The sequence below is a fragment of the Monodelphis domestica genome, chromosome 1 (assembly GCF_027887165.1).
Source record: "Monodelphis domestica isolate mMonDom1 chromosome 1, mMonDom1.pri, whole genome shotgun sequence".
Taxonomy (NCBI): domain Eukaryota; kingdom Metazoa; phylum Chordata; class Mammalia; order Didelphimorphia; family Didelphidae; genus Monodelphis; species Monodelphis domestica.
Genome location: NC_077227.1, coordinates 29,591,790 through 29,607,225, shown reverse-complemented (window position 1 = coordinate 29,607,225; position 15,436 = coordinate 29,591,790). Strand labels below are relative to the sequence as shown.

Below are 15,436 nucleotides of genomic sequence, written 5' to 3'. Positions count from 1 at the left end.
GCCTTCTCTGTGCAGGGAGGGTGGGAAAGAGATACCTGGGAACTTTAATGTAACAAACAAATAAATAAATTCAAACCACCAGAATAAGCTCCTTTTCTCATTCTTCCTTTCAATCAGAAATTCAGTGGAAATTATGACTAAGTCCACAACTTCCGTTTTGCCCTGGAGACTGGATAGAGAAGGTCTAGTACCCAGAATTCCTAATGCTCATGAAATAATCTTCATACTTATATTCATAGGATTATAATTTTTAAGATTGATGGGACTCTGAAATTCATCCAGTCTAATACCCATTCATTCATTTTAAAAATGAGGAAAATGAGATCCCCTGAAGAAATGGAACTTACCCAAGGTCACACAAAGAATAAGTAGCAGGGTGGAGATTCAGACCTAGATATCCTTTCCCCTCTATCACATTGCCAATTTCTGAGGTTGAGATGTCCCAAGGCCCTGACTGGGACATCCTAAGATTGTTTTCTTTTCACTTTCTTTGCTTTATGCCAACTAACTCAAAGAGTTCACCCTCAGTAAAGATGTTTTCTTCTTCCATTTTAGGTTACCACACTGGTGAATTGTCCCCAGAACCTTTCCACTAGGAAAAAGGGACGTTCCAAAAGAGCCCGAGTTCTTCTTGCTTCTGTGGAAGAAGCCACATGGAATTTACTCGACAAAGGGGAGAAGATTGCCAGTGAGGCCAGAGTCTTAAAGGAAGAGCTCACGGCAGCCCTCCAGGAAGTTCAGAAAGAAAGTAAGACCTCCTTGTCTTAATCAAATGGTCAATAGTTTGCTATTTGGAGTATTAACTGGCAAATCAGAGGAGTATCCACTTGGTTGGTTTTTGTCATAGGAGTCATAGATAAGATGAGACATTCTTTGGGAGGCAGAGGTGCTCCTTAAACCAATCAATAGCCAATAGCTGCATTGCCTTGACTCAGTCATTTAATTGCTGAATACCTTAAGATCCTCTCTTTGCCTTAATACCTTATAGAAGAAATAAGAATAGAACTGACCTGCACTTTCAATGGCATAGAAAACTTCTGGGTAAAGTTATTCCCCTCCTCAATGCATATTAGATTCTTTTCAGCAACTTACAGTCCTGGAGAATTACTTAGATCCCAGGTCAAATGACTTATCCTTAGTCTGTAGTATGTGTATGGAGGAACTTGGATCTAGAGTTTCTGGGCTTTAAGCCCAAGTGTCTAACAACCTTACTACCTTGCCTCTCCAGAGGTAGCTAGTTGGCACAGTGGACAGAGAGTGTTGAGCTTGGAATCAGAAAGAACTGAATTGAAACTCAGCCTCAGACACTTCCTAGCTGTGACCCTGAGTAAGTCACTTTACCTGTCTGCCTCAATTTCTTCATCTGTAAAAGTGGGGATTATAATAGCATCTATCTCCCAGAATTGTGAGAATGAAATGAATTAATATTTTTAAATTACTTAGCATAGTACTAGGTACTTAATAAGTGCTTACTCCTTTCCTTTATCCCTCTAATTAATAGTAAATGACTACTTTATTTAATTGATACCATTAAGAAGAGAACCAATTAATTTCTCAGAGCTGTTGTGACAAATAACTACACAATGAAAATAAGGATCAAGTGCTGTGTACATGTCAAGGGCTTAATAAATGTTCATTGGATTTTTGGTCTAGAGTAAATGGTACTTCCTTTAAGGCATAGGTGGTCTCTTTATTGTGGTCACTTATTCTAAGTTGACAAGCCAACAAGCATTTATTTATTTTTATTTTTTAAAAACTCTTCACCCGGGGGCAGCTGGGTAGCTCAGTGGATTGAGAACCAGGCCTAGAGATGGGAGGTCCTGGGTTCAAATCTGGCCTCAGACAGTTCCTAGCTGCATGACCCTGAGCAAGTCACTTATGCCTAGCCTTTACCACTCTTCTGCCTTGGAGCCAATACACAGTATTGACTCCAAGACAGAAGGTAAGGGTTTAAAAAAAAAAAAACCCTTCACCCTTTGTCTTGCAATGGATACTGTGTATTGGTTCCAAGGCAGAAGAATAGTAAGGGCTAGGCAATGGGAGCTAAGTGACTTGCTCAGGGTCATGCAGCTAGGAATCAGCAAGCATTTATTAAGCATCTGTTGTGTACCAGGCACCATGATCAACACCGAGGAAACAGAGAACAATAAAAGATGTGCCTGCCCTCAAGGAGCTTCCAGTGTAGGAGGAGAGAACATGCAAGCAGTTATGTACATTCAAGCTGTCAACTGGGTTATTTGGAGATAATCAACTGATGGAAGACACCAGAATTAAGGGAGATCAGGAAAGGCCCAAACCCCATCCCTATTACTAAGGTTATCTCAGTTGAATGTAATATCAGTGCAGATTATAAATTACCTATGATTTATCCTCCTGGAAGATCATTTTCTGTGTACTTCCAAAAATCCTTTAGAGGATGTGTCCAGTTCCCTGGGAAATTTTTCCCATTTTTTTTTAAATTTGGAATACCAGTGAGATAGTCAGCCTGTTCCTCTGTGATCCGTTGTTGGTGATCATGATTGTCCAAGTCTCTTTTCTGGATATTTATGTTATGGAAGATGCCTTTCAAATGACTTCTTGGGCACAAGCCACTGTTAGTAGCATCCTCATGCCTAGTATCTTTCTGCAAATTGCATTTTGACCTGTTTTATTTATACAGGAAACACATGAGAATGATACTGATATCTAAAACAAATATGGTCTATTAATTAGTATGAGCGGTATCATGCCATATTGGGTAGAACTAGCTGGGTTGTCCCTGGGCAAATCACTTATCTCTCAGTAGTTCTGGGAAACTTCCCAAGACTATAAATTGCAGAGAAGGTACCAACTTGTATTGGTAAAGGGAGTTTGCTCACTTTGAATTCTGCCTACCAGTGAAATCCCAATCTAGTTTAAAAAATGCAAGCAATTAGGTCTATGTAACCAATCTCCCTGAACACTGGGGTTTTCTCTCTACTGATTATCCTCAATTTGTCCAGCTTATACATTTTTTTTTATCCATAGATATATGCATACTGTCATGTTGTCTCTCCCATTAGAGCTCCTTGAGAGCAAGGGCTGTTTTTTTTGTCCCTTATTGTATCCCCAGTGTTTGGCACAGTGCCAGGTACATAGCAGATATCTAATACATACTTGTTGTTTTAATAAATTCTTGTTATTTAATTGCTAGTTATTATAATTATAATTGCTGCTTTTAGTATATAGTATTTTTCATAACTAATTTCTCTGGTTCTCCTTTTTCTCATCTTGCAGGTGGGGATGATAATGCTCATAATAGCGTTCTCATAGTTTTGTTGTGAGGATCAGAAAATATGATGCATGTAGGGAGCTGGAATTTGGAAGATTCATCCTCACAAGTTTAAATCTGGCCTTAGACATTTACTAACTGGGTGACCCTGTGCAAGTCACTTAACCCTTCTTGCCTTAGTTTCCTCATCTATGAAATGAGCTGAAGAAAGAAACACAAATCATTCCAAAATCTTTGCCAAGAAAACCCCAAATGGGGTAATGAAGATTTGGGCACAACTGAAACAACTCAATAGCAACAAAGGGAGCTTTTTAAAGCACAAAATATTACTAATATCAGAGACATTATTATTATGCTCTATTATTTACATAATGTTGAATCATACACATTGAATATTAGAGTGTAAAGACAACAGAGGGCTCACAGAATTCCGTCCCTCCTTTCTCAGATGGCTAACAGTTTTAAGAGGACGAGAGGCTCACTCAAAGTTACATGGAAAACAAAGTAACAGAACCAAGATTAGAATCTAGATCCTCTAACTCTAACTCCAGTGGTTTTCCTATTCCATCTTTCATCAGGAATGAAATCTTTAAATAGGTGTTTATTCTTGGCTTGGATAGCAATTATATTATTGATCTTATTCTGTGAACCACCAGTCTGATAATCACATACTCATGTTTTGAGTCTCCATTTTTCTTTTTTCAGTTATTCTTTATTAGGGATTAACTTCCATTGACTCCTTTAGTCAGTCAGTCAACAAATATTTATCAATCACTTGCCAGATGGCATTCTAGAGGAAACTACAGGTATTCCTTCCACATTATGGGGTTTAGGGCAGGACATTCCCATGATCTGGAAAATTCATGTAAAATTTTTTGACTTTTTCTTTGTACCAGAAAAGAAGTTTTACTTTTTCTTTCATGGGGTGTTTACAATACCTTACTGTAAAATTTGGGTTAGATGCTTATTCACAGGCTATATAGTTTTGAAACTTTTTCTATCTCATCTGCTGGCCTTCACATGCCCTCTGCAGCTTCTGCACAACTCCCCCCAAATTCCCATTTAATTTCTTATGCTGATTCTGATATATTGACATTGTGATGGGAAAAAAAATTTCAACGTGGAAAGGATACTTATAATTTTGTTTCATTCCTGTCACCAATTCCTTTCAGGCTCTGTCTTAGCTTGTGTGAGAGTATCCCAGGAGCCATTATAAGGGGCATTACTTTGTATTCTCCCAGGCTAGTCCTCCCTTTGATTCCCCTTGATAGGTCACTGAGTGCCTAACTCATTGGTAGCGATTGCAGCCCCCAGGTTTTTTATTGACTGTGTTCACAATTATACGGGAATTTTGGAATCTGGGGTCTTTGATGATGGATGGCTGATTGGGCTGTTGATTGTGGGTCTGCTCTGTCTATACCCACTAGCATAAGTGGCTGCTTGGTGATATCTCTTGCTGTGAATTTTTTCCCCCAATATCACCCAAAGGTGCCTAGCACAGTGCTTGGCATATATTAGGCTTCTTAATAAATGCCTGTTGAATTTTGTAACCATCCTAGGATTCTATCAAGGTGAAAGATGGGTAAGTATCTATGTCATAGGCATCCTTCTGTGTAAGCTTGGAAGAGATCAGTAATTGTCAGAAGACTATCTCTTAAAAATTGTTAGTAGTCTCCTCACCCCAAGTTACTTTGAATATATTTTGTATTTACTTGACTTTGTACTTCCATTTGTGGAGGAAGACAATAAACTTCCAGAGGGCAAGGATTGCATTCCATTTCATCCTTGTATCACCAATGCTTCCCTTGTAGAGGAATTTAATAGATGTTGGTTGGATTAAATTGGAGGAGAAAGGTGTGAGTAATGATCTGGAGGCAAACTTGGCAATAGACTGGGCATGGGAGAGGCTGCTTGTTGAACTGAAATGAAAAAAGAAACTGTTCTCCCAGTTAATTACTTTTACAAGATAATCTAGAAACCTAAGCCATTTGCTGGGAGTCCCAGATCCTCCCCACTCGATTGTGTTTTCCATAAACCCTTGTACACAGCATGCACTCTGTAAAGATAAGAGTTCTTTGGTGAATAGTCTGGAAAAGCTTATCTTCTACTCCTTGACTCACTGCCCAGTTAAATTGTAGCCACTCCAGCATGGGAGGAAAGCAATCAAATGGCCCAAAGTCCTGGAATGTGGAGCCATGCCATTGTTTATGCCTGTGGATAGCCAAGTAAATAACACCAATGACTCAGGGAGCAAGAACTAAGGGAAAATTATGGCAGTGGTTCCATAGGTAGGGAAAAGGACTTAAAATTTAGAGAGTTTTATGTAATGTTGGTTGGCCAAGATCTTTCCTTCTTTTTAAAAAAGTAAGTTTTCATTGATATGTTCTGTTTCTTACACCATCATCATTATCCCATGTATTATTCCCCAACCCCTCTCAGAGAGCCATTCCATATGACAATTTTTTAAGGAAGAAAAAAAGAGTCCAAATCATCAGTATACTGAGGAAGTCTGAAGACAGGTTCATTGTGTAATAAATACCTGTGACCCTCACACTTCCATGAAGGAATCTATTGATAGTATCTTCTCATTTCTCTTCATTTGAGTCCAGCTTCATATTTATAATTTATAGTTATGTAGTTATAATCTTGTTAATTTACTTTTGTGGGTTTTTTGGTTTGTTTATAATTTTCTTTTCATTTGCATTGTAAAGTATTTGTTGTCTCCTTGGCCCTGCTCATTTCACTCTGCCTCAGTTCATATAGATCTTTTGATGCTTCTCTATATTCCTCACATACATCATTTCTTAGAATACAGTAATATTCTATGACATTCATGTGTCACAACTGATTTAGCCATTCCCTAATGCAAGGGATGCTCTAAATATTTTGGTGTGTGTGTAGACTTTCTTCTTACAAATCACTTTCTTGGATAACTAGGTCTTCATCTTTGGTTCTTAGTGACTCTGAATATGAGCTGAAATTAAAGGGGAGGCATCTATTACTATCAACAATTGTAACAGATAGAATTTATATAGTCCTTTAAAGTAGTCTAATGGTTAAATTGGGATTGTGACTAAATAAGAGAGTTATAAAAAGTGGTCACTGATTATTATACCTTAAGTCAGGAAAACTATTAGCAGCTTTTAAAATTTTTGTTTAATTGGAATATTAGTAAACAGAGGGAAATGTGGAAGGAAAAGAGGTAAGGAGATTGTCTCTCCTACCCTAAATGCTGATCCAGTGAAATGAAGCTCGCTCCCCAAAAGAGTTCCAATTTCCACATGGGAATCCTAGTCACTCACTAGCAATCTGGGCAGGGTCCAGGCAAGGTCCTAATGAAGAAAAACCTTCATGAGCTAAGCTCACTGAGGCAGCAGTGAATCCTATAAGAAAGTCCCCTACTCCAAGAAGCTCCAAAGCCAAAAGTCAAAGTCCCAAAGCCCAAAACTCCAGTTTAAAGGCCCAAAGCTCTAAGTTGAAATTGAAGTCCAAAAGCCCCAATGAGCCATCCTCCAAAGAAGAAATCCAAAGGAGAAAATCCAAGGATCAGAGAATCCAAAGAAGAACTCCAAAGGAGAAGCTTCAAGGAGAAGTCCCTTGGACAGGAAGTTCAGGACTTTTTATAGTCCCTTTTTCACATCACTTCCTGTCCCTTCCCCACTTTATGGTAACAAATCACAGTCTTTCAATTTGCCTAGCACTGCCAAGGGAGGGGAGAGAGTGATCTCTGGAGTTGTCACCCACTCTAGCAAGTGACTTGTGAGCTCTCATACTTAGTGACTGGCAAGGTACTAAGTAGGGGTACTTAAGTTTTTGATTGATTAACTTAAAAGTCACTGATTGATAGACAAAGAGAGTTTGATTCACTCTTCACAATCCTCCCCATGATTATTTGGGAGACTAGTCTCCCCAATGAATTATTTAATATAATCAACTTATACCTCTAAAGATCTTTTAGCTAAAGGGCATACAATATTTCACTTTCTAAGGGGAAATTACAATAATTGGAGTTAATAGGGAAATAAAAGAGAGAGCAAAACCAATGTTTACTAGGCACATTGACAAAGAACCAATTAGGGGGCAGTCCTCTCTGGCATAAGAGTTTACATTCAGAATAAATGTGTTCAACCCCCTTCAGTTCAATCAATTATATCCCAAAGTTCATTCTGGATCTTCTGATGCAGTGTAGGTTTCTTTATAGCATTTTCTTCAAATAGTTCACTTTTTTGATTCAAGGAGTTAGCAACAGGGGTAGCTGGGTAGCTCAGTGGATTGAGAGTCAGGCCTAGAGTTGGGAGGTTCTAGGTTCAAAGCTGGCCTCAAATACTTCCTAGCTGTGTGACCCTGGGAAAGTCACTTGACCCCCATTGCCTAGCCCTTACCACTCTTCTGCCTTCAAGCCAATACACATTATTGACTCCAAGATGGAAGGTAAGTGTTTAAAAAAAATAAAGGAGTTAGTGAGCTTCTTGAAATTTTTCTCAAAAAATTTTAAAGTTTTGGATTTTATGAAAATTTTACAGTAGGCAAAGAATTATCTATAGGCAATCTTATTTCATCCTTACAACAGTCCTTTGAGGTAGGCATTATTTTTATTCTCATTTTACAAATGAAGAAACTGAAGTAGGAAAAGGTTAAATGATTTTCCCAGGGTCACTTAACTAGTAAGTATCTGAGGTGGGATTTGAACTCAAGTGTTCCTGATTCCAAGTCTGTCTATCTGCTTCTTGAGATCGGTGACTGGTTTCCCCTACCCAACTCCCTTTCCTTGTATTCCCAGCATTTAGCATAGTGTCTAGCATATAGGAAATGTTTAATAAGTGGTTATTGATTGCCTGACTGATGTCACTGCTTCTAGATCAGGGGTTCTTAACTTTTTTCTATAACATGGCAACTTGTCAAAGAATTTTAAAAAATGAAATGCATAGGTTTGCAAAGAGGTCAGTTGTATTGAAATGCAGTTGTCAAAATGGAACCAAACCAGTTCAGTCCTTCTTGGTTTGGACCTAGACGCAACTAGATTGCACAATGTGCACTGGATCTGGAGTCAGGAAAAAACTGAGTTTGTGTTGGCTTGAGATACTAGTGTGTGACTCTGGGCAAATTCCCTCTGTCTGCCTCGGTTACTTCAATGGTAAAATGGGGATTATAACAGTATCTAATTCCTAGAGTTGTTATGAGGATGAAATGTGTTATCTATATAGTGCTTAGCACAGTACCTAGCAAAAAAAATTATCATTAATAAATACTTGTTTCATTCCATGGGGCTAAAGGACTTGGCATTAAAGGCAGACTTTCCTTTCTCTTTGAAAGGACGTTTTTTCAAGGAGAATTTTGAAATTCATTTGTTAGTAATGGCTAAGATTTGTTTTATTTTATTTTTAAACCCTTACCTTCTGTCTTAGAATTAATACTATATATTGGTTCTAAGACAGAAGGGCAGTAAGGGCTAGGCACTGGGGGTTAAGTGACTTGCCCAGGGTCATACAGCTAGGAAGTGTCTGAGGCCAGATTTGAACCTATGACTTCTCGTCTCTAGGACTGGCTCTCAATCCACTGAGCTACTCAAATGCCCTCAATGGCTAACGTTTATATAGTGCCTACCATGTCCTAAGAACTTTATAATTTTGATCTCATTTGATCCCTATAACATCTCTGGTGGGGTACTTTTATTAGTCTTATTTTATAGATGGGGAAACTGAGGCAGACAGAGGTTAAATAACTTGTTCAGAGTTGTACAGCTAGCAAGTACCTGAGGCTGGATTTGAACTTAGGTCTTCCTGAATCCTTTATCCTTCTAGTTGCCCATAATTTGAAAAATTTCTTTTTTTCTAGCAAAGATGCTCAGTGTGGCTTGGTGGTATCTTAACAACAAGCTTCCTCTTTCTTGTCTTAGTGGCTGTCACATGGCACCTGCTTACAGAGCTATATTAGGGACATGTTACTGTTATTTGGGTAATAGGAGTCTGAAAGTCACCAGTCACACTTTCCTGTTCCTTGATTTGAGGCAACAGGCAGAAAACTTGGCAGGACCTGTCTGTCTTTGTAAGCATTTCTTCCTTGCAGACTCAAGAGGATTTCTCTCTCTCTCTCTCTCTCTCTCTCTCTCTCTCTCTCTCTCTCTCTCTCTCTCTCACTCTCTCTCTCTGTCTCTCTCTCTGTCTCTCTCTCTCTCTCTCTGTCTGTCTGTCTGTCTCTCTCTCTCTCCCCCCCCCTCTCTCTGTCTTTCTCACACACACACACACACACACACACACACACACACACACACACACACACACACACACACATTCCTTATTGCTTCCTGTCAGCTGGTTTGATTTCTGTTAGCTCTGTAGCTCTGTTCTCTTTTCCCAGTTGTTTACATCATGCTTGTGTTATTTGTAATCATTCTGTAGGGAATTCGGCCTCTGCCCAATGAGGCACAAATTCACTCCAGGCTTGCTTTCCTAGTGAGGCACACTTAGAGATTATTGAATTCAGGGGAATAAAGGAAAAGTTTAGGAACATTAATTTTGTTCTGTAGGGCAAAATAGGGACTAGCAGTTTTGGGCGCAGGCTGGCACACACAGGGCACACCCAATGAACCTCAAAGACCCCAGGCAGGGACATGCTGGTACATGTTTAACAACCAACTCTCAAGGAGAAAAATTGTATCTGTGATTCATTTTTAAGTTTTACCTGCCTATTAGCATTTTCTTTCCACCGCTTTCTTAATTCTGTACAATCAATAAAACAATAAATCCAGCTCTGATCTGTAGCATTTGTGTATTTCTGAGGTGTAAATGCTCATGCTGAAAGCATAACAATTGGTTTGGAAGAGCTATCTGCAGGCAGCTTGGGCATAGCTAATCCCAAGTCTCTGGGTAGCTGGTGTCTCTGTGTGTGTGTTTTAACTATTTCTTTTTTTTAAAAAAAACTTACCTTCCATCTTAGAATAAATAGTGCTTATTGATTCTAAGGCAAAACAGTGGAAAGGGTTAGACAAGAGGTGTTAAGTGACTTGCCCAGGATCACATAGCTAAGAAGTGATTGAACCTAGGGCCTCCCATCACTACAATTCTCTCTCAGTCCACTGAGCCATTTAGTTGCTCCCTTAACTATTTCTCTTAATAACCAAGTAATCAAGACACTTATTGTTCCTATAGTTTCAAAGGAATGAAGTAGGATTATTATTATTATTATTATATCATCTAAATGTGATATTCTCGGGCAAAGCCCTAATTGCTCCAGCTTAGGAGCCATTTTGCTATGGAGTGATGCCAGAGGCAGCTATTGCCATTGTTATGATGAAAATACTACAGAGATTGTATATTAGTTTATAATTATTTATTAGTAAAAGTTGGAGTAAGAGAGAGATAGTCATGTAATCTCTTGACTGTCCCTAATTCATTTGAGTTTGCCACTCTTGTCTGTTTGCTAGACAGGAAAAGTCTGTAAACCAAAAGTACCAGCCAAGAGCTGATGAGCCATAAAGACTTTCTCTCTTCCTCAGTCCCCTCTCTTATAAAACCATTGATGTCACTCCTTTTGGGTCTCTCCGGTTGGACAGACTTGACCTTAGTTGGAGTCAGAGTTGTCTTCCTGATACCAAGAGTCACTGAGACAAGAGGAAAGTCTCTTCTGGAACACCAGGGAGCCACATCTCTGGCATCCTCCCATAGTACCTATGCAGGTCCAATCTGTGACAAGGAAATCACTTTAAAAGACTGATATATATTAATTTAAGGTCGCCAAGGAATTCAGCTATGTAATTCCTAAATGAAAACTCAAGTCAGCAGTCAACCTTTTATGGAGTTTAATTACAAACAGGAGGAAGAAAGGTATTAGAGATAGATAGAGAGAGGGAGAGAGAAAGGGGAGAGAAGGGAATAGGGCTTAAATACCCCTTCTGTTTAGGCTGGGCCAAAAGGCCCAAGCCCTTAGATAGCTGAGGCAAAGAAAAGAGATCAGTCCCTATCACTCACGTGACCAAAATGGAGAAACAGTCTCAGGGGCCTCCACCTCCAGCTTCCTTCAGAGCAAGCTTCTCAGAGCACACTCCAACCACTCAGACCAACTCCTCAACTCAACCCCCTGAGTCTTCAGACCCCTCTATCTTTAAGGAAACCATCCAAGTTCCCTCCCCTCAGTTCTCACATTTACCAATCACTGTCCATCAATTTCCCTGTGCCAATGGAGGCTCTAGCTTAACCCAGGACCGCCCAGAGGTCTGTGGCTTTGCACATGTCTGTTGAAGGTCATATTCTCAAATAATTAAATCTTGATCCTTTGCTGCAGCCCTTCCTAAATCCTGTTACCCTGAGCAGGGTGGAGATTGGAAGTTCCAAGACCTGGTTCTGTCATTCCAAGTATCTCTATTGTATCGATTCTAAAATCAATCATGACTCAAAGAACTTCCTATTCTATGCTTAAGCATAGGTCAAAGCCCTTTCCATTGTTCAGCAAAAGGTTTCTGTCCTAAAGAAATCTTAAGTAGGGAGGAGAATGACCCTCCCATGCCAATGGGGTTCACATTCCAATAGACTATCAGTAGGAAATTTTTTCAAGTATGAAATTTCCCAATGGTGAAATTTCCAACATTTTTAAGTCTAAGAAATTTTAAGGTTTACAAATCAAAGGATGATATCAACCAAAATGGGGTTTCAAAAGGGAAAAAGGGGTATAATTTACATTAAATTCACACACTAGATTTAGAGTTAGAGGAGCTGAGTGTGAATCCTATATATTTATTTCCAGTGTGACCTTGGGCAAGTACCTCAGATGATTTGAGCCTCATTTTTTTAGTCTATAGTACAATTCAGTTTAATTAAATTAAACTAAATACAAAATTGTTTTGTCTGTGACTTGATGAGAGAGATGCTGGGTATACAAAGACAAAAAAGAAAAAAGAGAACCCTCAAGGAACCTATATACTCCTGAAAAGGTAAAATGCTCTGCAGATAAATAGATCCAAGTTAGTTTTGGTAGGAACAGCACCCTAAGAAAGGGATAAGAGAAGACTGGGATCAGACAACTGAGCCATTAGAGAGTTCTAAGCATAGAGGTGGAGAGGCAGTACATTCTGGGGACCTGTTAGACCAAGGGGCCAGACTATAAATAATTTCTAGTGCCCACTCTAATTCAAAAATCTTTAATTCTATTTTGGAGAAATGGGCTTTCTTTCCAGATGTTATTGATAGCATCTGGGGCAAAATTAGGATCTGAAAGGATCCTCAGAGATCTATCCTTATCTTCAATTAACAAAGGAGGAAAATGAGGTCTAGAGTAGAGAAATAATCTGGTCAAGGTCACTCAGTCTGGACTTAGTCAAACTGTACTTGATCATCTCTAAGTGCTCAGAGATGGCATGGTACAGTGGTCAGAAAGCTGCCCTCAAATCCAAGAAGGCTTCAGTTCAAGTTTAGCCTCTAATAATGCTATCTGGATAATTCCAGGCAAGTTATTTAATTTCAGTTCTTTAGGTGGCCCTCTAACACTGTAAGTTACAGAAATGGTACTGACCTACCTCAGTAGAGGGAATTTTATAATCTGAGAGTTTCCTATAACAATGAAATCACTGTCTCTATTCCTATCTGTTTAAAAGCAAACACTTCAGGGGCAGCTAGGTGGCTCAGTGGATAAAGAGACAGTCCTGGAGATGAGAGGTCCTGGGTTCAAATATGGCCTCAGATACTTCCTAACTCTGTAACCCTGGGCAAGTCACTTAGCCCTTATTGTCTAGCTCTTACTATTTTTTTTTTTGCTTTAGAACTATTACATAGTTATAAGCATAATAGTTAAAAAGGTTGCCAAATTGTAATAATTAACATTAAATTATGAGGCTGCTAGTAGCTTTATTACAGCAAAGTAGTGATAGTAAAGAGAGGGAAGTATAGGAAAGAGGTAGGGAAGAGTTTAGCTAAATACCCTAATTGCATTCAGATGGAATGAGGTTCACCTCCAACAAAGGTCCTTCTCCTTCATGTCAAATCTCCAGCCAGAAGTCTGTGAGAGTCTCTTTAGAAAAAGCCACCAGTGCCCAAGTCCGAATCAGAGTCCGAGTGTCCTACTTCCTGTTGGATCTCCCCTTATAAAGTTTTCTCCATCCACTAGTTCTCCCATATCACATCTCAGGAACCAATCATAGTTCCTTAATTTGTCTGGTGCTGTCAAAGGGGGCAATGCCTGTGGGATCAATTTTCTGTCTCTGAGGATGTGTCTGTACTTGCAATCAATGCTAAAGGATCTTCAAGTTCCTGACTGATTAAATTAAAAGGGAGAGGAATTCCAAGTCTCTGGTTGATTAAGTTAAAACAAAGGGAGATGAATTCCTTTCTCACAAAAGATGGAAGGTAAGGGTTTAAAAAAACAACAACACAGACAAATACTTTCACTTGTAGATGTAATCCATGTCAGGATCATGTTATTGTTTCTTGCTTGTTTAAGAAAAAAAATGGGGTAATTTAACTTCTCTGGTCCTCAGTTTATTCTTTTGTAAAATGTGGGGACTGACTGGATGTTGAAGAAGTTGGACCAGTTTCAAAGGATGAGTAGAAGACCTGCTCTGAATGTGCTCCACATGGGACTTTCTAGTGTTCCAAAGTTGTTCCAGCACAAAGTTCCTGATTAATGAGGGACTATCCTTTTGTTACATCTTCCCTCAGAAATCTTTAGATGGGATCTTAGAAAAGAGTTCTTCTGACTTGCAAAGGACTTCTACTTTCAAAAAATCTTTCTGTGTTTCATCAATGGCTTGACATTTAAAAACAAGTTCTAAGGCTATAGCTTTGTGGAATGTTAATAAAGCTAGACTAGAATCTGATTGGAGTTCAAGTAGAAAGAAGTTCAAAAAGATCTTGACCTACACAGGCAGCAGAATCGAAGAAGATGAAATTGAAGAGGAATACAATTCAATACACTTTCATTTAGCTCTTCTTATATGGATACTATGCTAGGCACTGGAGATGATAAAACACTAGAGAACAGTTCTTGACATGTTGCTGGTGGGGGTTAGGGAATGAGAGGATTAGAGATTAGAGGAATGGTTGACTGGGAGTGGGAAGGGGCAACAATGTGTACTTGAATAAGCAAATACTAAATAAATACAAAGTTATGTGGAGTTGACACAAACTAACAAAGTTACACAAAGTAATATTAAGTATAACATCTTATACTAAAGTTAAAAAATCACCTTTCCAAGCATCAGATAGGAAGCTGAAGTTAGAAAGCCATTCATTTGGGATTTTAGGCTGAAATAAGAGGCATGATATCAAGAGAACAGGAGGTGTTAAATAGAGTCTATCTCAGAGCCCAAAGGACCTGAGTTCAGGTACTCACTTTGATACAGGCTAAGGGGCAAATCACTTAACCTATTTCTCTGTGCCCCAGGCTGTTTAGTTAACACTGAATTGCAGAGAAATTGCTGAGGAGATGCTCTTACTGAGATTTTCCTTTATCAATGAATTCCCTCTGAATTAGAATAAGGAAATAAATAAATGAATGAGGGGGTTGGACTAGATAAAATAAGATTAAGAGAATGTAAATTATTTGCTTAGGGTCACAAATCTAATAAAGAGTCAGAGGTAGGATTTGTCAACTCCTCTGATTCAAAATTTATTATTTCTATTTTTAGTGGGTTCTTATTAAGTACTTGTCTAATTATCATGTAGTAGAGGCTGTGGGGTGTATATATAGCACATTTCTTAGCAAGCACTGAAGAAATTTGAGGGGTTTTCTTGGTACTCAAAATTCTGTATTTTATTGTCATTGAATAGTTTTCAGGTGAGTCCTGCTTCATGTCTGTACAGTTTTCTTGGCAAAGATACTGGAGTAGTTTGACATTTCCTTGTCTAGCTCATTTTATAGAGGAGGAAACTGAGGCAAACAAGGTTAAATGACTTGCCCAAGACCACACAGCTTTAGGCTGGATTTGAACTCAGGAAAAGGAATCTTCTTTATTCTAGATCCAGCACTCTAGATTTACTGTACTACCCAGCTGCCCTCAAGATGTTTCCTGATAACTTCCAAATGTCTCTAATCAGAAATTTAAGATGTTTCCTCTGAAGATAATATGCCAGAGCACTGCCTTGTACTGGATTTTTTCACAAAACTGCAGCCTTTGATTCTTCTTCTGGATCCCAGAAAATGTTTGAATGTAGGATTCCCTGGTGGTCTTTTTCTAATTAGATATATAACATATTTAAT

The 15,436-nt window shown here is 38.8% G+C and overlaps 1 protein-coding gene across 5 annotated transcripts in view; it reads left to right on the top strand.

The window, feature by feature from the left end:
• CTNNA3 (catenin alpha 3) overlaps positions 1 to 15,436 on the top strand; it is a 2,164,949-nt gene that overhangs the window by 90,271 nt on the left and 2,059,242 nt on the right. For all 5 annotated transcript variants that reach the window (XM_056819226.1, XM_056819225.1, XM_056819230.1 and 2 more), the window contains exon 3: positions 556 to 748. In XM_056819226.1, coding sequence (XP_056675204.1) covers positions 556 to 748 — 193 coding nt within the window. The remainder of the gene's footprint in view (positions 1 to 555; positions 749 to 15,436) is intronic.